Source organism: Ranitomeya imitator, chromosome 3, assembly GCF_032444005.1.
Source record: "Ranitomeya imitator isolate aRanImi1 chromosome 3, aRanImi1.pri, whole genome shotgun sequence".
Lineage (NCBI taxonomy): Eukaryota > Metazoa > Chordata > Amphibia > Anura > Dendrobatidae > Ranitomeya > Ranitomeya imitator.
Genome location: NC_091284.1, coordinates 688,450,551 through 688,475,085, shown reverse-complemented (window position 1 = coordinate 688,475,085; position 24,535 = coordinate 688,450,551). Strand labels below are relative to the sequence as shown.

At 44.3% G+C, this 24,535-nt stretch overlaps 1 protein-coding gene across 6 annotated transcripts in view; it reads right to left on the bottom strand.

The window, feature by feature from the left end:
* Positions 1-1,493: 1,493 nt before the first annotated feature.
* The window catches only part of LOC138670824 (retinol dehydrogenase 7-like), a 66,324-nt gene continuing 43,282 nt past the window's right edge, over positions 1,494-24,535 (bottom strand). For all 6 annotated transcript variants that reach the window (XM_069758522.1, XM_069758520.1, XM_069758521.1 and 3 more), the window contains 2 exons: positions 12,479-12,645; positions 1,494-1,848 (listed from right to left, as the gene is read on the bottom strand). In XM_069758522.1, coding sequence (XP_069614623.1) covers positions 1,634-1,848; positions 12,479-12,645 — 382 coding nt within the window. In that variant the 3' untranslated portion in view covers positions 1,494-1,633. The remainder of the gene's footprint in view (positions 1,849-12,478; positions 12,646-24,535) is intronic.

The window sequence follows — 24,535 nt, the reverse complement described above, 5'->3', positions numbered from 1 at the left end:
ATGGCTACTATATACTACGTGGCTGTGCTATATACTACGTGGCTGTGCTATATACTACATGGCTGTGCTATATACTACATACTATGCGGCTGTGCAATATACCACGTGGCTGTGCTATATACTACGTGGCTGTACTATATCCTGCACCCTGAACCCCTGACATCTAGCGCCCCAAACACCCGACATCCTGCGACCAATCAGTGATAGACGCAGTCCAGTCCAGTAGGATTTAAACCACGCTTCACTGATTTTAAACACAGCTTTGGTGATTGGTTGTGGCCGTCCGCGACCAATCAGCAACAGATGCATTCCGGCCGCAAATTGGCGCCAGAATTGAACCACGCTTCGCTGATCGGCCAGCCGGGTGCGACCAATCAGCGATATTGGCACAAAATTTAACCCCCACTCACAGCACGACGTACATACATATATACATATTCCAGAATACTCGATTTGTTAGTGTAATTTCTCCCAGGGAAATTTTTAATGATTATTTTGGGTGTTATATCACAAAAAAGTAGCACAAATCACATTACTCGATGGATCAAAATATATTCAATTTTTTCACGCCCCCCCAAAAAAAGCTGCAGCTATATATTTGCCAACAGACTGCACAGCCCTAATCACTGACTTCAGACTAGATTCTGTCACTCTCCCTACTCCTGCGACTCTCTCCCTCCCTAGGCTAAATGCAGATTGTATGTGATCCAAACAGTAAAGCAAACGATTAGCTCTTAGAAGGACTGTTAGTATGCTTGCTCAGCTTCAGTACCAGTATTAACGTTGCAAGCCTCTGATTCGATATACTGTGCACAGAGAGGCAATGGCATCAGTGTGCCGAGCATGGCATTGCCTGTTCTTTTATAAGCCTTGATGATGTCACACGACCAGCCAATCACCGTAATGTCACAACCAAGATGGCTACGACATTACAGTGCTGCGCAGACAATCCCCGCATGCTTATTGGCTGTGTAACAGTGTGGTATTTGAGTTTTATATAGTACACCACCCATTACTCGCCGAGTAATGAGTATATCCCAGCACCATGATACTCTAGTGATAACCAAGGAGCACTGTGAAACTCTAGTGATAACCGAGTATCGCCAAGCATGTTCGCTCATCCCTAATCATTTCATCTTCAACTTGCTTAACTATTCACAATAACCATAATTTTGACCAGAGCTGTCCAAATTTTTAAATGCCACTGTATGGTGGCCTAAGAAGATTTGGCACATGAGCTGAATGTGAAATGTGAAGAGGCCCTTACTGGACCACTGTATTGAGGTAGTTAATGGGCACTGTTTATCTCTATCACCGTGTTCTAGAATATTAATTTCTCATATAATCCCACTGATTGTAGAGTTTGAGGGTACCTAATTTAAATATGTGGATATTGTCTCTTTTTTAATTTATTTCTTAAAGTTCTTCCATCTAGTTGTCGGTAGTAAACATTTTATGACAGATCATTACTAATAACACTCCAAAGTCTCAACAAGAAATTAATGTTACATTTTATTACATACATTTCTTGAACATATGTATTATGAAATATCAGTTAATGATACAAGCAATTTTATTTTAAATCCATCACATTTGGCTGTGCTTTGCTGGTTTTTCATTGTTTCTTGCTTGGTTATTCATTTGCTGGTTTGGGTGCACAGCGACACAGTAAATAGTCAGATAACACTGTAGGGAGGTATGATACAGGGATGTAGTAGAGCTTGGCGTCCCAGCCTGGAGAATATCTTGTCCAAGGGTTCACAGCAGTCAAAGCATGTTCCATACAATTTGTAACCTCACAAATCCTGGTATTTGCTGTACCCATTAAAGCCTTTAGACCATTCCTAACTGTAGATAAATGAGGGGAAATTATTCTATTAATATTAAAGTTAGTCTCTTAGTTCATACAAACAATGCATGTATTTCTGGATAAGTCTTATGCAACCTTAAGATTATTGTAAGTCTGTAAGAGCAACATCTTCATATGCCCTAAAGGGATTATCTACAATCAAAGTATTGATGACCTAACCTCAGGAATAGTCATGAAAATCAGATCAATATCAGATCAGTGGGGGTCAATCACCTGGCACTCCCAATGATCAGTTGATATCTGTTCTGACAACTGCTAGATGTTTTCCAGTTTATGAAGTTGTTAGGACTGGTGGAACATGCCAAATATTAATTAGATGTGATATAAGATGCATATTCGCAGTCTGGGGTCCACCGTGCAGAAAAGACACCTGCTGCTTGGTAATGATGGACTACATGGTGGTATTACGAGAAGACACACATGGGTTCGCTTCACCCGGTATGAAGGAAGCAAACCCTGTTGTGTCACAAGGCCGCAATACCGCACAGAGAACGTAAGCAAGGAGTCACAGAACTCTGCCCCAAGACTCAGGGTAAGAGTCCCTCTAGACCTCTTGTGCTCGACACCGCTACATTGGTGTCAGGGAATAAACTGAAGATTTACAGCACAAGAGTGCGTGCGGCGCTGCTCTGGTGGACGCCACTAACCACTCTAACTTGGGCCATGAAAGCGCACTATTTGCGCAGAACGCCGCACTGGCGGTCGCTGCTAATAGACGCTGTCTCTTGTGTTAAATATGCAGGATCGTACCGTCAGGCGCTAGGTAGCTCCACCATTTGCAAGCAGTCAACCACTCTAGGAAGGGAATGATTCAGAGCTTTCATACATTGACAGGCATACATCCACACACACATGTTAACAGGTTTACACAAGCGCATAGCCAAGCTGCCATGCAAACCTTTTATAGTAGTAGCGCTCCGGGACCTTCCTGATGGTCCAATAGGAGTCGCAACAGGACCTGAGCATGTGGCCCCTGACCTCCAATGGGAGGTCGTCCTGTGGGCATGCTCAGTATGGGAAAATCAGGACTTGGTCCCTGAAACGCCTGCTCACTGCTGATCAGTGCTGGCTACAAAGGCAGAGCCTGGAAAGGCAGCAGTAACCAAGCGCACAGTATCAGCTTGAGCCAGACGCTGGGATCGACGTCTCCGCTGAGCAGGCTCCACTGCAGCTGGAGAAGAATGGGAGACTGCAGCAGAGATGGTTCAAGATTCCCCCCTGTGCAGCGGTGGGAACTCGACACCTAACATGAAGCGGTACACCACAGTTCTGTACATTGTTTACTGTCCACTGGCAAGTGCTACACTTTGTCTAAGGTTTTTCCTATGGATAATCAGTAGTTTAGTCCTGGACAACCTCTTTAATGTTAATGGGTAGGATAGGTTTAATAGATGGATTTTCTATAATGTAATTAAGAATCATAGAATATTAGAATTGGAAGTGATCTCCAGGGTAATCGTGTCCAACCTCCTGCTCAATGCAGGATTCACTAAATCATCTCAGACCGATGTCTGTCCAGAATCTGCTTGAAGACTTCAATTGAAGGAAAACTCACCAATTTTCATTGCAGCCTATTGAACTCATTGGTCACCTTCACTGTCAAAAGTTTATTTTTCTAATATCTAATCTCTAATCTCTTCTCCCTTTCATTTTCATTCCATTGCTTCTAGTATTTCCAGGTTTCCAGTAAGAAAAAGGATGATTCCTCTACACTGTGACATCCCTTCAGATATTTGTAGATAGCTATAAAGTCTCCTATTAGCCTTTTTGCAAGGTAAACATTCCCAGAACCTTTAACAGTTTCTCCTAGAACATAGCTTGCAGTCTGCTCACCATCCTGATAGCTCTTCTCTGAACTTGCTCCAGTTTTTCAATGTGTTTTTTTTAATTGTGCTACTCAGAACTGGAGATAGTATTCCAGTTGAGGTTTGACCAAGAAGGGTAGAGAAGGATAATTACTAATGATGAACGAGTATACTCGTTACTCGAGATATCCCGAGCATGCTCGGGTGGTCTACAAGTATTTTGGCATGCTCGGAGATTTCGTTCATGTCGATGCAGCTGCATGATTTTCAGCTGCTAGACAGCTTGAATGCATGTGGGGATTCCCTAAGAAACAGGCAATCCTCACATGTATTCAAGCTGTCTAGCAGCCACAAATCATGCAGCTGCGTCAACATAAACTAAATCTCTGAGCACGCTGAAATACTCGGAGACCACCCGAGCATGCTTGGGAAATCACTAGTAACGAGTATACTCGCTCATCACTAATAATTACTTTATGCGATCTAGACTCTATGCTTCTCTTAATACCTCCCAGAATTGTGGTCACATAGAAAAAACTTTTTTTGCACTATATCATATCCTTTTTTGCAGGATGTAGCCAGGCCTCTTTATGTTGGTTAGGTTTTTCTGGGGCGTCTGTCACTGTGTGCTCCATATTATAGTGCTGGGCTGCCCGCCTGTTAATATAGGGGGTTGCATACCAGACACTGTGCACCACACTTATCAGTGTGACTGGTGTCGTATGCGAGTTATATCAATCTGCATTTTTTCTACTAGGCAGCCAACCCCTGCAATGTTTGGTTGGTGTGGGGGTGGCTGTTTTTATCAAGTAGTTTGCTCCTGTCCCGCTCCTAGCCTTTATCAGTGGAGGCCTGCTGCATCCTGCTAAGTGTGCATTTGTCATCAGACAGGGTTTTGGGAAGGCCGTTTCTCATGGTATGTATTTTTTCTGAGTATTTTCTATGTGAGCTGTTTTTTGATATTAGTGGTAGGACCCGCAATATTATGAGGACCCTTGACGTTGGGTTGCGGGCTTACTTTATTTTGGCCAAAATATTAAACCAATACCTCAGATAGTGTATGTGTTTATCATATGCATACTTTTTTTGCACTATATCAGGAGGCCTGCTGCATCCTGCTAAGTGTGCATTTGTCATCAGACAGGGTTTTGGGAAGGCCATACCTAATGGTATGTATATTTTCTCCCAGAATTGTTTGCCTTTTTTCCTGCTGCATCACACTGTTGACTCATGTGCAGTCTGTGATCCATTAGTATACCCAAGTTTTGTGCACACGTGCTGTAGATTAGTTCTATTCCACCCATTCTGTAGATGTAATCTTTTTTAACCAGTTGTAGAATCTTACATTCCTCCTTGCTAAATACCATTCTACAGTAGCGACCCAATTTTTTTTTTTTTTTTAAGTATGATTACTTTTGTCTGGATTTTGTGATGCCATTTTCTTGGTGATTTTAGTAAACCGAAAACAAATGATTGTCAGCTATAAGGATGAAAATTGTGTTTGACATTGTTTTATACTTTTTGCGTTAGTTTTCAACATTTACTGGCCCAAAATTTTTTTGCTTGTTTTTCTGTTAAAACATGGCAAAAACAAAGCCAAATATATCACCAGATTTCAGGAAGTATATTATTCTGAGAGTTAAGCCAGGCAAAAGCCAAAAAGAGGTAGTTATGGAATTCAACTGAGTCAAGTGTGATGTATAATACAGAAAGAAAAAAGGTTATGGAACAGCTAGTAAACCTAGAAGTGGACGACCACAGAAAACTTCCTCCAAAGTTGATCACATTATTAAGAAAAAGTCAGTATCTGATGTCCATAAAAGAGCTGTACAGACTTTGCACGAAACGAAAGAAGAATATGGGATCAAAGTGAGTTGCCATACTGTGGTGCAATGGCTAAGAGCAGTAGGGTTGAATACTAGTGATGAGCGAATATACTTGTTACTCGAGATTTCTCGAGCATTCTCGGGGGTCCTCTGAGTATTTTTTAGTGATCGGAGTTTTAGTTTTTCTTGCCACAGCTGAATGATTTACATCTGATAGCCAGCATAAGTACATGTGGGGGTTGCCTGGTTGCTAGGGAATCCCCACATGTACTTATGCTGGCTAAAAGATGTAAATCATTCAGCTGCGGCAAGAAAAACTAAAACTCCAAGCACTAAAAAATACTCGGAGGATCCCTGAGCATGCTCGAGAAATCTTGAGTAACGAGTATATTCGCTCATCACTATTGAATACACAAGTTTCAGTCAAGAAGTTTTTCATCTCTGCAAAGAACAGGAAGGTCTGACTTGAGTTTGCCACAAAAAGCCAATGGAAAAAGGCAGATTGGTCTAAGGTGTTGTGGTTGGAACAATTCAAGTTCAATATGCTTGGTAGTCAAGGCAAGAACTATATACCATCCAATTGGAAAACGTAATGATGTAAGGTACCAAAAACCTACAGTGAAACATGGTGGTGGCAATATCATGGTTTGGCGCTGTTTTTCTGCATCTGCCATTGACCCGCTCATAGAATGGATGGAAATATGAACGCTACCATGTACAAGGATATACTGAAGAATGTAATGCTCCCACATTGTAAAACCAATGTAAGCAGGGGATGGAAATTCCAGTAAGACAATGATCCTAAGCACATATCCAATTCAATAAATAAATTGGTTAGCAAAAAAAAATGTTCGCCTGTTACAATGGCCAAGCCAATCACCTGATTTAAAACCCTATGGAGCATCTTTGGGATGAGTTAGTGCAGCGCCCCAGAGTCCTGGTCGTTGCAGTAATGTCGTTCTTCCACCTGGGGGAGCGATGTTACATCTGATGGCACCAAAGGAGTTCACCCTGCCAGGTATCACAGCCACACACACAATTCACATGCCGGCCACCAGGGGGAGCAAAAGGTTCTATCTATTAGGCATTCCTCACACTTGGGTAAAACTGGGGGTTTGGATAGGAAGTTAGGCAGTAAGGAGTAGGAGTTAGAGAAGGAGCCAGGAGGAGGAGAGGAGAGGAGCAGACTGGGCTCGGCCCAGGAAGGCAAAGAAGGCAACGGAGCTGCGCCTGCAACCCATGCGGCAGCCTCCTAAGAAAGGACAAGAAAGGAAGTGTGCCATAGCGAGTGAGCACAGAAGTCATAGCAACAGGAGTAAAACACCAGTGGGAGACCAGCTAGGAGCAGGCTGCCTCCCACTGAGCGCAGATCCGGTAGCCAGAACACCGAGGGAGTAATAGACTCTACGCTTTACTTCAGAGACTGGCAGGACAGTCGATTCCAAGTTGGCTGCCCGACCTAAGAACCTAAGCAGACAAGGTGGAAACGCGGAGGAGGGGCGACGCTAGGGTCCCTATAAAATAGCCTCAGGCCACCACCGTCATATGGGTTTGTCCTATCCATCTGGGAGACAGAGAGAAGTGTAACAAGAGTGAGGACCCTATGGGAGCTAATGCACGTAGGGACCTACTACATTACTGTGCACAAGGGGAAGGCTACTGATTTCCACCTGGATAGGGGAACTCTGGAATTGCCATCAGACCGGACGGACTCTGCCTACCCTGTCATCCGACACCCTGGACTGGATGCTGAAGCCTTCAGTAAAGGTAAAGAGGCTGCACCCATTGTGTCCTCGTTATTCACTGCGCCTTGCACCAAAAATGCAAAACTTTTGGTCACCACTGTATTAGTCACTGCCCATTGTCCAAGCTTATCTAGGTCCTTCTGAATGCTTTCTCAGTCTTCTCTATATTCCTCTTAACTTTGAATTGTCTGCAATTTTGATTAGGTTAGCTTCAGTTCACTTATCTAGATAATTTATAAAAATGTTGAACAACACTAAGGCCAAGATAGCACCTTGTGGTACTGCACTTGAAACACTCTTCACTCTTGGATATGCAACCATTTATTACCACCACTCTTTCAATAGGATCACTGAGCCAGTTATAAATCCACCTAACCGTAGCCTTGTCAATTCCATACTTGGCCATTTTTTCAATAATGATAGTATGAGATATTTTTTCAAATGTGTTGCTGAAGTTGAGATATATTATATCTACCGCTTTTCTCTAACTCACTCAGTCAGTGATTCCATCAGAGGAGGTTAGATTAGTCTGGCATGACTTATTTGCTACAAAGCCATGCTGGCTCTGCTTAATTACTGTATTTTCATCCAAGTACTTACATAAATACTGTTTAATAGTTTGCCCAAATATCTTTCCTGGTATAGCCCTGGTATTGAAGTAAGGCTCACTGGCCTGCAATTTTCTGGCTCCATCTCTTTTCCTTTTTGAAGATAGGGACAACATTTGGCCTTCTCTAATCTTATGGGACTTCTCCTGTTCTCCAGGAATTTTCAATGATTCTGGCTAGTAGGTATGCATTTTTTTCTGCTATCTCTTTCAGTAACCTAGGATGAAAGTGTAACAACTCTGCTGGCATCACGGCATGGCCTCGCATCTCTCACACTATCTTACCCACTTCTCTAGGTCATGATGTGGTTTCTGTTTCTCGCCAGCTCCATTTTCTGTGCCTCTGCTCTCTGCATGCTTCATGGCTATGTGTATAGGGGGGCGGCACCTGAACTCTCTGGTTCTTATAGGAATCAGGTGCATCTGTCTGGTCTGTTCCTGACCAATTACCAAGAGGCCTCCAGTATATAGTGCAGCTCCACCCTGTGGTCTGGGCCTGTGCAATGTGTTAGCTCAGTTTGTGTTTAGCTGCTGAGTTTGCCAGGTCCTGCTCTGAGTTACTCCTTCTCTGGAGGCTTTTCTCTGTGCTATTGCCTTGATCTTGTTGTCCGCCCTCCAGGAGGCTGAATATCCTGGTCCCTGTGTCTTTGTGTCTTGTTCCATTGCCTTGTCTGTACTTAGTCTTATCTCGGTCTCCTTGTCTGTGGCTTCCTTCCCTGCTGTGTCTTTCCTTGTGTTCTCAGTCTGCTTACACTCCGCACTCTTGCGGCTCTGCCTGCTGTGTATCTTAGTGGCTTTACCGCTGCTCCGCACTCCTGCGGTTCTGCTCCATTCTACTCTGCTCAGCTCCCGTTGCTGCACAAACCTCTTGCTGCAGCTCCTCTCCGCAATCCTTGCGGTTCCATTCTGCTTAGCTTCTGCAGTATCTCTTGCTGCAGCTCCTCTCCACATTCCTTGTGGCTCCGCTCTGCTTAGCTTTTGTTGCTACGCTATCTCTTGCTGCTCTTCCGCTCCTATCTGCAGTCTTGCACTTCTCTTCCTGTGTGAACAGGTCCCAACCTGTTCCTTCATGCTCCTTTCCTTCTGGCTTGTTTCCGTACCTGGATCTCCTGTCTGAACAGGTCCCAACCTGTTTCTTCATTCCTTTCTGCTTGTTTCCTTTCCTGCACTTCCTGTTCCTTCATATTTCATATCGTTCCTGCACTTCCAGTGTGAACAGGTCCCTACCTGTTCCTTCATATACCACATCTACCAGTCCTGTGTTTCCTGCCGTGCCTTCCAGTCCTGTGTTCCTGCCGTCCTAGCCAGCCCTGTGTTCTCTGCCGTGTCTCTGCCAGCCCTGTGTTCTCTGCCGTGTCTCTGCCAGCCCTTTGTTCTCTGCCGTGTCTCTGCCAGCCCTGTGTTCTCTGCCGTGTCTCTGCCAGCCCTGTGTTCTCTGCCATGTCTCTGCCAGCCCTGTGTTCTCTGCCGTGTCTCTGCCAGCCCTGTGTCTCAGCCATGCCAGCCTACTCATCTGAGTTTCATCCGTGCTCTTCTGCCAGTCCTGCCTGATTCCCGCACCAATCCTGGTGTTCCTGTCTCCCAAGTGGGATCAGCAGCCACAGCCAGACACCACCCTGGAGTAGCACCTGGCAGCTGCCTGCTGCACAAGCCTGTCCTCACCATCAGAGGCTCCAGTGAAAACCCAGGCAGCTGTCATAGTCACGTCCCTTAAAGGGTAGTCTGGTTTGTGACACAGTGGGGCCACAAACTCCCCGAGCTCACGCCCACCAGTCAGGGCGTGAGCGTGACAGAAAGTCACCTGGACCAGGAGATTTAAATTCATTTAAATTAGCCAAGTGTTCCATCATCATCTCTCTGTTTTCAGATAGTGCAGATTATTTTATTCCTTCGGTAGCTCAGTGAAGATATGTTGATGTTACATTTGCTTTCTTAGAGAACATGCAAAGTTCGGCTTTCTCAAGATAATTTTTGACCACTTTACCCTTTTTCATCTTGTAAAAATCCTATAACATCTTTGACTTATATTTTGCTTTTGACATACCTCAAAAATCCATTTTTTGTTTAATCTTCTTTAGATATGCCCCCCTCTTTGCATTTGATATACATTTCTTTTTTTTCCTTTTTAGTAAGTGTTTAAGTTCTATGTTCATCCATCCTGATCTTTTTAAATGCCTCCAATTGTTCTTTTTCGGAATTGTAACGGTTTTGTAGTGAGAATTTCATTTAGCAAAATCTCCCTTCCTTCTTGGACATTTCTGTCTTTTAGAACATCCAGGCATTGGACCGTTCCTAACCGCTTTTCGAGAGCATTAACCCCTTCACCCCCGAAGCTTTTTTCGTTTTTGTTTTTCGCTCCCCTCTTTCCCAGAGCCATAACTTTTTTATTTTTCCGTCAATATGGCCATGTGTGGGCTTGTTTTTTGCGGGACAAGATGTACTTTTGAACAATACCATTGGTTTTACCATGCCATGTAACAGAAAATGAGAAAAAAAAGTGCAATCTCACGCTTGTTTTTTGTTTGGCTTTTTTGCTAGGTTCACCAAATGCTAAAACTGACCTGCCATTATGATTCTCCAGGTCATTAAGAGTTCACAGACACCAAACATGTATAGGTTCTCTTTTATCTAAGTGGTAAAAAAATTCCAAAGTTTGCAAAAAATAAAAATTGCGCCATTTTCCAATACCCGTAGCGTCTCCAATTTTCGTGGTCTGGGGTCAGGTGAGAGCTTATTTTTTGTGTGCCGAGCTGGCGTTTTTAATTATACCATTTTGGTGCAGATATGTTCTTTTGATCGCCCATTATTGCATTTTAATGCAATGTCGTGGCGACCAAAAAAACATAATTTTGGCGTTTTGATTTTTTTTTTCTCGCTACACCATTTAGCAATTAGGTTAATCCTTTGTTTTTATTGATAGATCGGGCGATTCTGAACGCGGCAATACCAAATATGTGTAGGTTTGATTTTTTTTATTGTTTTATTTTGATTGGGGCAAAAGGGGGGTGATTTGAACATTTATATATTTTTTAATTTTTTTTATATTTTTAAAACCTTTTTTTTAATATTTTGGCATGCTTCAATAGCGTCCATCGGAGGCTAGAAGCATGCACTACACGATCGGCTCTGCTACATAGAGGTGAAGCACAGATCACCTCTATGTAAAAGAAATGCACTTGTGCTTTGAACGCCGACCACAGGGTGGCACTCAAAGCAATCATCCATCATTAACCATAGAGGTCTCAAGGAGACCTCTGGTTGTTATGGCAATGCACCGATGATCCCCGATCATGTGACGGGGGTCAGCGTTGCGAGCACCTCCGGCCACGCGGCCGGGAGCGCTAGTTAAATGCCGCTGTCAGCGTTTGACGGCGGCATTTAACTAGTTAATGGGCGCGGGCGGATCGCGATTCCTCTCGCGCTCATTGTGCACACATGTCAGCTGTACAAAACAGCTGACATGTCGCGGCTTTGAGGTGGGCTCACCGCCGAAGCCCACCTCAAAGCAGGGGATCTGCCAGCTGACGTACTATTCCGTTAGCTGGCAGAAAGGGGTTAAAATCTGACTTTCTATTTTAAAGTCTGAGTCCTCGCTGGTCTTCCTCCTCTTACGATCCAAAATTCAAGGATAGCATGATTGCTGCCTCTTAAATTCCCAGTTTTGAATGTTTTGAAGAAAAAATATTTTCAAAATAAAAAAGCTAATCAAAATTTTTAAGAAAATCACTTTTCTAATGCAAAAAAAAATATAATGGTCACTCTTATCCTATACAATTTTTGCATATATACATATTTACACAATATGATGAAATTACCTGTCAGGTGCAATGCCCAATTCTGGCAACCCCTTATAACTTGTTCATAAAAGACCCCTAGGCAGTTTTTGCTAATTTTGTATTACCCAAAAAAGTAATGCAGACGTGGCCCCAATTGCGTGATATCCACATGTAGTGGTCTCTTGGTGTTTTGGTGCTTGCTTCCACTTGTAAAAGTGTAGACAAAGGAGGTAAAAATGGGTATGCCACCCTCATACACATAAAATAAACTGTTGCTATGTGAACCTTCTTTGCAACCTGTTGAACTGTCCAGGATTTTGCTAATATTGTGCTATATATGTTACATGCAATGGTTTAATCTGTGTAATGTGTTCATTTGTATTATCATGTCTCCTTTACACTGCTGTCTACAGAATAAGCGCTCGTCTTCTTGTGTTTTGTTAGATCTTGAAAGGGTTTTGCAGACAAACTGGATGCAGAAGAAGGAAGACATCTGCAAAATACACAGATTGCAAATGGGGGTAACATGAAGGCTATGCCTTTGTTCAGTCTGTATTGTAGAGACAACAAAGTACTGTCGGATCATCATATGATATCAATGAAATCTATTGGTTTAAAATGAGACTTAGCAAGCTGTCTATTGGTTTAATGAGAAAAAAAAAAGTCCTGCAACTTCTAATAGATCCTCTGATGCTAATATGAGCTTAGCCCGTTACATTTTATCACTTTCTGGAAAAATAAAATTGTAGGCAGGCCTGGAGTCTTTGATACCCATCTTCTGATCGCACGTTCACCCTAGCTACAAATAAGGATTTCTGACACACCGATTGAGATCTATACACAACTTACATTGCTCATAGTAATTCTTGCCGTAGCAGTCTTTAATTTCTTTGGGGAGATTTTCCCAAAGGCGCTTTAAGTTATTTAAATGAGCATCAGCTGAAAACATCATAGGTGTTTTGAAAGCGCCTGGTTCTATAATGGAGACTTTTGTTCCAAACTCGCGTAGTTCCCTTCTGTAAAAAAAACAAACACATTAAATCTTTGAGCTGGGGTGACAGAGAAAGTGGCTTCAGAATCAGTTTAAATTTGAATGAAGTGACTGCAAATTTGATTACTGGTAATTAGTGTTGAGCGATACCTTCCGATATTCAGAAATATCGGTATCGGATTGGATCGGCCGATATCCAAAAAATATCGGATAACACCGATACCGATACCCGGCGGTGACTAGTGAGTAATTTCAGCTGCGTGAAACTCAGTCCCAGCAGGCCCGGCCCAGAAGTGACTCTGGCTGCGTATCCATGGTGATGGTGCCGACACCCAGAGGTGAGTATTCCTGCAGCTGCGCACCATAAATGGGCCCCCCATCTCGCCAGGGCCCCGGCACTTGCCCGGGTACGCCGGGTGCTTACGCCGGCCCTGCTGATACCCGATACCAATGCAAGTCAATGGGACACAAATATCGTAATTAAATTAAGCCCTTTCTGTCCTTGTACATCCTGTTCCGGAGGGGGAAAGAGTGTGGGCGGTGCGTAGGCGGAGACTGCGTGACTGTGTGGGACAGCGAGGGTCTGTACGGGCCTGTCAAGGGTCTGTACGGGCCTGTCGGGGGTCTGTGAGGGCTGTTGGCGGTCTGTGCGGCATGCCGGGGGTCTGTACGGGCCTCTCGGGGGTCTGTGCGGCCTGCCGGGGGCCTGTGCGGGCCTCACGGGGGGACTGTGCAGCCTGCCAGGGGTATGTGCGGCCTGCTGGGGGTCTCTACGGGCCTCTCGGGGGTCTGTATGGCCTGCCGGGGGTCTGTGTGGCCTGCCGAGGGTCTGTATGGGCATCTCTGGGGTCTGTGCGGCCTGCCGGGGGTTTGTGCGGCCTGCCGGGGGTCTGTACGGGCCTCTCTAGGGTATGTGCGGCCTGCCGGGGGTCTGTGCGGGTGTGGAGTGTTGTGAATTCTGTTGTCGAGCTCCCTCCTGTGGTCATGAATGGTACTTCGGTGAGTTCGGTCCGTGGGCTCCCTCTGGTGACTGTGAGTGGAGCTGCTGCTTCTGAGGTTCCTTACGCAGGTGACGTGGTTTATCCTTTGGTTGGCTTCTCTATTTAACTCCACTCAGATCGTTTCTCCATGCCAGCTGTCAATGTTTTAGCATTGGTTCAGTTCGCTCCTGAATCTGTCTGGTGTCCTGTCTTCTCCTGCAGAAGCTAAGTTCCTGATTGTTATTATTGTTCTTGTTTCTTTGTCCAGCTGGTTATCTTGATTTTGTCTTGCTAGCTGGAAGCTCTGGGATGCAGGGTGGCACCCCCGCACCGTGAGTCGGTGCGGAGGACCCTTTTGCACACTCTGCGTGGTCTTTTGTAGGTTTTTGTGCTGACCACAAAGATTCCTTTCCTATCCTCTGTCTATTTAATAAGTCGTGCCTCCCTTTGCTGAAACCTATCTCATTTCTGCATTTGTGACTTTCATCTTTACTCACAGTCATTACATGGGGGGCTGCCTATTCCTTTGGGGAATTTCTCTGAGGCAAGGTAGGCTTTATTTTCTTCTCTAGGGCTAGCTAGCTCTTAGGCTGTGACGAGGCGCCTAGGGAGCGTCAGGAGCGCTCCACGGCTATTTCTAGTGTGTGCGATAGGATTAGGGCTTGCGGTCAGCAGAGCTCCCACATCCCAGAGCTCGTCCTGTATGAGTTTAACTATCAGGTCGGGTGCTCCTAACCACCAGGTCATAACAGTACAGCTGGCCCAAAGTATTAATGCATCTCAATAGAGGGATAAGAGAAGTTCTGAGACCATTTTTTTTTCTTTGCACTGTGTTTTGTCTTTCTTTTCCCCTAGACTATTGGGTGGTTCAGGACACAGGTGTAGAGATGGACATTCAAGGTCTGTCCTCTTGTGTGGATCATCTCACTGCAAGGGTACAAAACATTCAAGATTTTGTGGTTCAGAATCCGATGTTAGAGCCTAGATTTCCTACTCCTGATTTATTTTCTGGAAATAGATCTTAGTTTCTGAATTTCAAAAATAATTGTAAACTGTTTCTAGCTTTGAAACCACGCTCCTCTGGTGACCCCGCTCAACAAGTAAAAATCATTATTTCTTAATTACGTGGTGACCCTCAAGACTGGGCATTTTCCCTTACGCCAGGAGATCCTGCATTGCGTGATGTTGATGCGTTTTTTCTGGCGCTAGGAATGCTTTATGATGAACCAAATTCCGTGGATCAGGCAGAGAAAATCTTGCTGGGTTTGTGTCAGGGTCAGGATGAGGCGGAGGTGTACTGTCAAAAGTTTAGAAAGTGGTCTGTGCTTACTCAGTGGAATGAATGTGCCCTGGCGGCAATTTTCAGAAATGGTCTTTCTGAAGCCCTTAAGGATGTCATGGTAGGATTTCCAACACCTGCTGGTCTGAATGAGTCTATATCATTGGCCATTCAGATCGATCGGCGCTTGCGTGAGCGCAAAGCTGTGCACCATTTGGCGGTGTTCTCTGAGAATAGGCCTGAGCCTATGCAGTGTGATAGGACTTTGACCAGAGCTGAACGGCAAGAACACAGACGTCGGAATGGACTGTGTTTTTACTGTGGTGACTCCACTCATGCTATCTCCGATTGTCCTAAGCGCACTAAGTGGTTCGCTAGGTCTGCCACCATTGGTACGGTACAGTCAAAATTTCTTTTGTCCGTTACTCTGATTTGCTCTCTGTCGTCATATTCTGTTATGGCATTTGTGGATTCAGGCACTGCCCTGAATTTGATGGACTTGGAGTTTGCCAGGCGCTGTGGTTTTTCCTTGGAGCCCTTGCAGCATCCTATTCCATTGAGAGGAATTGATGCTACGCCTTTGGCCAAGAATAAACCTCAATACTGGACGCAATTGACCATGTGCATGGCTCCTGCACATCAGGAGGATATTCGCTTTTTGGTGTTGCATAATCTGCATGATGTGGTCGTTTTGGGGTTGCCATGGCTACAGGTCCATAATCCAGTGTTGGATTGGAAATCTATGTCTGTGTCCAGCTGGGGTTGTCAAGGGGAACATGGTGATGTTCCATTGTTGTCAATTTTGCCTTCCACTCCTTCTGAAGTCGCTGAGTTTTTATCAGATTACTGGGATGTATTTGAGGAGCCCAAATCCGGTGCCCTACCTCCTCATAGGGACTGCGATTGTGCTATTAATTTGATTCCCGGTAGTAAGTTTCCTAAGGGCCGACTGTTTAATCTATCTGTGCCAGAGCACGCTGCTATGCGGAGTTATATAAAGGAATCCTTGGAGAAGGGTCATATTCGCCCGTCATCGTCACCATTGGGAGCAGGGTTTTTTTTTGTGGCCAAGAAGGATGGCTCTTTAAGACCTTGTATTGATTACCGCCTTCTTAATAAGATCACAGTCAAATTTCAGTATCCTTTGCCGCTGATGTCTGATCTGTTTGCTCGAATTAAGGGGGCTAGTTTGTTCACCAAGATAGATCTTCGAGGGGCGTATAATCTGGTGCGAATTAAACAGGGTGATGAATGGAAAAAAGCATTTAATACGCCCGAGAGCCATTTTGAGTACCTGGTTATGCCATTCGGGCTTTCTAATGCTCCATCTGTGTTTCAGTCCTTTATGCATGACATCTTCTGAGAGTACCTGGATAGATTCATGATTGTATATTTGGATGACATTTTGGTCTTTTCGGATGATTGGGAGTCTCATGTGAAGCAGGTCAGAATGGTGTTCCAGGTTCTTCGTGCTAATTCCTTGTTTGTGAAGGGGTCTAAGTGTCTCTTTGGAGTTCAGAAGGTTTCATTTTTGGGTTTCATTTTTTCCCCTTCTACTATCGAGATGGACCCTGTTAAGGTCCAGGCCATTTATGATTGGACTCAGCCGACATCTGTGAAGAGCCTACAGAAGTTCCTGGGCTTTGTTAATTTTTACCGTCGCTTCATCGCTAATTTTTCTAGTGTTGCTAAACCGTTGACTGATTTGACCAAGAAAGGTGCTGATGTGGTCAATTGGTCCTCTGCGGCTGTAGAGGCTTTTCAGGAGTTGAAGCGTCGTTTTTCTTCTGCCCCTGTGCTGTGCCAGCCAGATGTTTCGCTTCCGTTTCAGGTCGAGGTTGATGCTTCTGAGATTGGAGCAGGGGCTGTTTTGTCGCAAAGAAGTTCTGATGGCTCGGTGATGAAACCATGTGCCTTCTTTTCTAGAAAATTCTCGCCTGCTGAGCGCAATTATGATGTTGGCAATCGAGAGTTGTTGGCCATGAAATGGGCATTCGAGGAGTGGCGACATTGGCTTGAAGGAGCTAAACATCGCGTGGTGGTCTTGACGGATCACAAGAATTTGACTTATCTCGAGTCTGCCAAATGGTTGAATCCTAGACAGGCTCGATGGTCGCTCTTTTTCTCCCGTTTTGATTTTGTGGTTTCATACCTTCCGGGATCTAAGAATGTGAAGGCTGATGCCCTGTCAAGGAGTTTTGTGCCTGACTCTCCGGGTGTTCCGGAGCCGGCGGGTATTCTTAAAGAGGGGGTAATTTTGTCTGCCATCTCCCCTGATTTACGGCGCGTGCTGCAGAAGTTTCAGGCTGATAGACCTGACCGTTGTCCTATGGAGAAACTGTTTGTCCCTGATAGATGGACTAGTAGAGTTATCTCTGAGGTTCATTGTTCGGTGTTGGCTGGTCATCCTGGAATCTTTGGTACCAGAGATTTGGTGGAAAGATCCTTTTGGTGGCCTTCTTTGTCATGGGATGTGCGTTCTTTTGTGCAGTCCTGTGGGACTTGTGCTCGGGCTAAGCCCTGCTGTTCTCGTGCCAGTGGGTTGCTTTTGCCCTTGCCGGTCCCGAAGAGGCCCTGGACGCATATTTCCATGGATTTTATTTCTGATCTCCCTGTTTCTCAAAGGATGTCGGTCATTTGGGTGGTTTGTGATCGCTTCTCTAAGATGGTCCATTTGGTACCCTTGTCTAAATTTCCTTCCTCCTCTGATTTGGTGCCATTGTTTTTCCAGCATGTGGTTCGTTTGCATGGCATTCCGGAGAACATCGTCTCGGACAGGGGTTCCCAGCTTGTTTCAAGGTTTTGGCGGTCCTTTTGTGATAACATGGGCATTGATTTGTCTTTTTCTTCGGCTTTCCATCCTCAGACTAATGGCCAAACCGAATGAACTAATCAGACTTTGGAGACATATCTGAGATGCTTTATTTCTGCAGATCAGGATGATTGGGTGTCCTTTTTGCCTTTGGCTGAGTTCGCCCTTAATAATCGGGCCAGCTCGGCTACTTTGGTTTCTCCTTTTTTCTGCAATTCTGGTTTCCATCCTCGTTTCTCTTCAGGGCAGGTTGAGCCTTCGGACTGTCTTGGTGTGGATACTGTGGTGGACAGGCTGCAGCAGATTTGGACTCATGTGGTGGACAATTTGACATTGTCCCAGGAGAAGGCTCAACGTTTCGCTAACCGCCAGCGCTGTGTTGGTCCCCGACTTCGGGTTGGGGATTTGGTTTGGTTGTCATCTCGTCATGTTCCTATGAAGGTTTCCTCTTCTAAGTTTAAGCCTCGCTTCATTGGGCCATATAAGATTTCTGAAATTCTTAATCCTGTGTCATTTCGTTTGGACCTTCCAGCTTCTTTTGCCATCCATAATGTGTTCCATAGGTCGTTGTTGCGGAGATACGTGGCGCCTATGGTTCCCTCCGTTGATCCTCCTGCCCCGGTGTTGGTCGAGGGGGAGTTGGAGTATGTAGTGGAAAAGATCTTGGATTCTCGTGTTTCGAGACGGAAACTCCAGTACCTGGTCAAGTGGAAGGGTTATGGTCAAGAGGATAATTCCTGGGTTTTTGCCTCTGATGTTCATGCTGCCGATCTAGTTCGTGCCTTTCATTTGGCTCATCCTGATCGGCCTGGGGGCTCTGGTGAGGGTTCGGTGACCGCTCCTCAAGGGGGGGGGGGGGTACTGTTGTGAATTCTGTTGTCGAGCTCCCTCCTGTGGTCATGAATGGTACTTCGGTGAGTTCGGTCCGTGGGCTCCCTCTGGTGGCTGTGAGTGGAGCTGCCGCTTCTGAGGTTCCTTACACAGGTGACGTGGTTTATCCTTTGGTTGGCTTCTCTATTTAACTCCACTCAGATCGTTTCTCCATGCCAGCTGTCAATGTTTTAGCAGTGGTTCAGTTCGCTCCTGGATCTGTCTGGTGTCCTGTCTTCTCCTGCAGAAGCTAAGTTCCTGATTGTTATTATTGTTCTTGTTTCTTTGTCCAGCTGGTTATCTTGATTTTGTCTTGCTAGCTGGAAGCTCTGGGACACAGGGTGGCACCCCTGCACCGTGAGTCGGTGCGGAGGACCCTTTTGCACACTCTGCGTGGTCTTTTGTAGGTTTTTGTGCTGACCGCAAAGATTCCTTTCCTATCCTCTGTCTATTTAGTAAGTCGTGCCTCCCTTTGCTGAAACCTATCTCATTTCTGCGTTTGTGACTTTCATCTTTACTCACAGTCATTACATGTGGTTGGGAGCTGCCTATTCCTTTGGGGAATTTCTGTGAGGCAAGGTAGGCTTTATTTTCTTCTCTAGGGCTAGCTAGCTCTTAGGCTGTGACGAGGCGCCTAGGGAGCGTCAGGAGCGCTCCACGGCTATTTCTAGTGTGTGCGATAGGATTAGGGCTTGCGGTCTTCATACCTCCCACATCCCAGAGCTCGTCCTGTATGAGTTTAACTATCAGGTCGGGTGCTCCTAACCACCAGGTCATAACAGTGGAGGCATTATCCGATGGGACTACAAGTCCCATCGGGCTATGCCTGCTACAATAGCAGTGATTGACACATTAGCCAATGATGGAACAGTAGTAGTCCCATCATCCGGCTAATGTGTTGAATGTAAAAAAACAACAACAACAAAAACATACATACTACAAACATACAACATACTACATACATACAACATAGATACATACAAACAACATACATACAACATACTAAAACATACTACAGACATACATGCTACATACATACTACATACCACATACATACAACATACATACTACATACATACAACATCCATACTACATACATCCATACAAGATACATACAACATCCATACATACTACTTGCATACTACATACATACATACTACATACATACAACATACATGCTGCATACATACATACAACATACATACTACATACATACAACATACATACAACATACTACATACATCCATACAACATGCATACAACATACATACATACTACATGCATACTACATACATACTACATACATACTACATACATACAACATAACATATACAGTACATACTACATACATACAACATAACACATACTTACTACATACATACTACATACATACATACTACATACATACATACTATATACATACTGTCAATGGCAGTGATTGACACATTAGCCAATGATGGGACAGTAGTGGTCCCATCATCCGGCTAATGTGTTGAATGTAAAAAAAACAACCAAAAAAAAAAAACATACATACTACAAACATACTACATACGTACATACATACAACATACTACATACATAATATATACATACAACATACTACATACATACTACATACATTCATACAACATACATAATACATACTACATACATACTACATACATACTACATACAATACATTCATACATTACGTACAATACATACATATAGACATACAGTACATATAACATAGAGTACATACTCACCATCACTTGTCATTTTGATCCCCGAAGCCAGTGTCATCTGTAAAAAAGATTAAAATAACAAACAACTAATATACTCCCTGATCCGCAGAAATCCACGAGTGTCCCACAACGATCTCCCATGGAGAACGGCAGCATCAGCTGATGCGACCGCTCTCTAGGGGCTCCAGGAACACAATGACGGGAGGAAGGTATCCTTCCGCACTGTATTCCTCCGCCGCTGCAAAAAAATAGTCCCTAGTCTCACTTTTGGCATTCCTGTTTGAGAAAGTTTCCCATGCAGCAATTGCCATAAAGTGAGTCTTTGAACTCTAGTAACCTCTCAGTGATGCACTGCAGGAGCCATTGTCTCCTGTCAGTGTGTCACTGAAGGTCCTATAGAGCAGTGACATCACCTGATGTCACTGTTCTATAGGGGAGATCGTCGTGGGACACTCATTATTAATTGGACTACGGCAGACAGGTAGTATACGGTTTATTATTTTATGCTTTTTGCAGGCGCTGAAGTATGGTAAGTATGGTTAAATGAAGAATATTAAAATACTTTTTTCTAATGTGTGTGTGTTTTATCAAGAGAATGCCAAGAGTGTGCAAAGCAGACTAAGCAAAAGGTGGCTACTTTGAAGAACCTAGAATATAAGACATAATTTCAGTTGTTTCACACTTTTTTGTTAAGTATATAATTCCACATGTGTTAATTCATAGTTTTGATGCCTTCAGTGTGAATGTACATTTTTTATAGTCATGAAAATACAGAAAAATCTTTAAATGAGAAGGTGTGTCCAAACTTTTGGTCTGTACTGTATGTATGTATGTAGTATGTAAGTAGTATGCATGTAGTATGTATGTAGGTTGTATGTTGTATGTATGCAGTATGCATGTAGTATGTAGTATTTTTTTTTCACATTCAACACATTAGCCGGATGATAGGACTACTGTTGTGAATTCCGCTCTTGGGCTCCCTCCGGTGGTTGTAAGTAGCATTTTTGTGAGTTCTGCTCTTGGGCTCCCTCCTATGGTTTTGAGTGGTATGGCTGCTTCTTGGATTTAGCTTCTGCAGCTGTTTTCACTGATCGTCTTTCTGGCTCGGCTATATTAGTCTGGCTTTATCCCTCATTCAATTCCAGTTGTCAATTGTTCCTGCCTGGAGTCATTGCTCTTAGGATTTTCCTGACACTCTGACCAGTTCAGCAAAAGCTAAGTCCTTGCTTGTCCTTTTGCAGTTCACTTGTTGTGGACTTTGTTGTTCAGCACTTTCTTTGATTTGTTCATTTGTCCAGCTTATCAGTATGGATCTATTCAGCTAGGCTGGAAGCTCTGGGCAGCAGAGTTTGCCCTCCACACCTTTAGTCAGGTGTGGAGATTTTTGCATTCCTCTGCGGTGGACTTTTTCTAGTTTTTATTACTGACCACACAGCGTTCTGTCCTGTACTATTTCTATCTAGCTAGAAGTGGCCTCTTGTGCTTAATCTTGTTTCATACTACGTATGTCATTTCCTTCTCCTCTCACAGTCATTACTTGTGGGGGGCTAATCTATCCTTTGGGGATTTTCTCTGAGGCAAGATAGTTTTCCCGCTTCTATCTTTAGGGGTAGTTAGCTCTTAGGCTGTGACGAGATGCCTAGGCAGAGTTAGGAGCATTCCACGGCTACTTCTAGTGTTGTGTCGAGCTTAGGGACTGCGGTCAGTATAGTTACCACCTGATCAGAGCTAGTCGCATGTCGCTCCTTAATCACCAGATCATAACAGTACAACTGGCCGAAAATGAGCTGAATGCATCTCAAAAGAAGGAAAAGAAAGAGTTCTGAGCCATTTTTTTTTCTTTAGTTTGTTTTGTCTTTTTCCTTCCTCTTATCTCTGGGTGATTCAGGATTTGGATGCAGGCATGGATATTCAGGGGTTGTTTTCTCGTGTGGATCAGCTTGCTGCAAGAGTACAGAGTATTCAAGATTATGTTGTTCAGACTCCGGCCTTAGAGCCTAGAATTCCTACTCCGGATTTGTTTTATGGGGATAGATCTAAATTTTTGAACTTTAAAAATAACTGCAAATTGTTTTTTGCTCTGAAACCCCGTTCCTCTGGTGACCCCATTCAGCAAGTAAAGATAGTTATTTCTCTGCTGCGTGGCGACCCTCAGGACTGGGCATTCTCTCTTGAGTCAGGGGATCTGGCATTGCTCAATATAGATGCATTCTTTCAATCGCTCGGATTATTGTATGATGAACCTAACTCTGTAGAGCATGCTGAGAAAACACTATTGGCCCTGTGTCAGGGTCAGGAAGCGGCAGAATTATACTGCCAGAAATTTAGAAAATGGTCTGTGCTCACTAAATGGAATGAGGACGCTCTGGCAGCAATTTTCAGAAAGGGTCTTTCTGAAGCCCTTAAAGATGTTATGGTGGGTTTTCCCACGCCTGTTGGTTTGAGCGAGTCTATGTCTCTGGCCATTCAGATTGATCGGCGCCTGCGCGAACGCAAAGTGGTGCACCATATGGCAGTGTCCTCTGAGCAGAGTCCTGAGGCCATGCAATGTGATAGGATTTTGACTATAGCGGGACAGAGGGGATACAGACGTCAGAATGGGCTGTGTTTTTACTGTGGTGATTCTGCTCATGCTGTTTCTGATTGCCCTAAGCGTATTAAGAGGGTCGCTAGATCTGTTACCATTAGTACTGTGCAGCCTAAGTTTCTCCTGTCTGTGACCCTGATTTGCTCATTCTCATCTTTTTCTGTCATGGCATTTGTGGATTCGGGCGCTGCTCTGAACTTAATGGACTTAGAATTCGCTAGGCGCTGTGGTTTTTCTTTGCAGCCTTTGCAGAGCCCCATACCCTTGAGGGGTATTGATGCTGCACCATTGGCCAAGAATAAACCTCAGTATTGGTCTCAGCTGACTATGTGCATGGCTACTGCACATCAGGAAGATTGCCGTTTTCTGGTGTTGCATAATTACATGATGTTGTTGTACTGGGTTTTCCATGGTTACAAGTACACAATCCAGTGCTGGATTGGAAATAAATGTCTGTGACTAGTTGGGGTTGTCAAGGGTTACATAGTGACGTTCCTTTGATGTCAATTTCCTCTTCCCCCTCTTCTGATGTTCCTGAATTTTTGTCAGATTTCCAGGATGTATTCGATGAGCCCAAGTCCAGTTCCCTTCCTCCACATAGGGACTGTGATTGTGCTATTGAGTTGATTCCTGGCTGTAAGTTCCCTAAGGGCCGACTTTTCAATCTGTCTGTGCCAGAGCATGCCGCCATGCGGAGCTATGTTAAGGAGTCTTTAGAGAAGGGGCATATTTGGCCGTCTTCGTCACCATTGGGAGCGGGATTCTTTTTTGTTGCCAAGAAGGATGGCTCCTTAAGACCCTGTATTGATTATTGCCTTCTTAATAAGATCACGGTCAAATTCCAATACCCTTTACCTTTGCGCTCTGATTTGTTTGCTAGGATTAAGGGGGCTAGTTAGTTTACCAAGATTGACCTTCGAGGGGCATATAATCTTGTTCGTATGAAACAGGGTGACGAATGGAAAACTGCATTTAATATGCCCGAAGGCCATTTTGAATACCTGGTGATGCCTTTCGGGCTTTCTAAAGCTCCTTCTGTATATCAGTCCTTTATGCATGATATTTTCCGCAATTATCTTGACAAATTCTTGATTGTGTATTTGGATGATATTTTGATTTTTTCCAATGATTGGAAGTCTCATGTGAAGCAGGTCAGGATGGTATTCCAGATCCTTCGTGATAATGCTCTATTTGTGAAGGGGTCTAAGTGCCTATTTGGAGTTCAGAAGGTCTCTTTTTGGGGGTTTATTTTTTCCCCTTTGTCTATAGAAATGGATCCTGTTAAGGTCCAAGCCATTCATGACTGGATTCAACCCACATCTGTGAAGAGCCTTCAGAAATTTTTGGGCTTTGCTAATTTTTATCGCCGTTTCATTGCCAACTTCTCTAGTGTGGTTAAACCCCTGACCGATTTGACGAAGAAAGGCGCTGATGTGACTAATTGGTCCTCTGAGGCTGTTGAGGCCTTTCAGGAGCTTAAACGCCGATTTACTTCTGCCCCTGTCTTGCGTCAGCCGGATGTTTCTCTTCCCTTTCAGGTTGAGGTTGACGCTTCTGAGATTGGGGCAGGGGCCGTTTTGTCACAGAGGAATTCTGATGGTTCCTTGATGAAGCCATGTGCCTTCTTTTCCCGAAAGTTTTCGCCTGCAGAACGCAATTATGT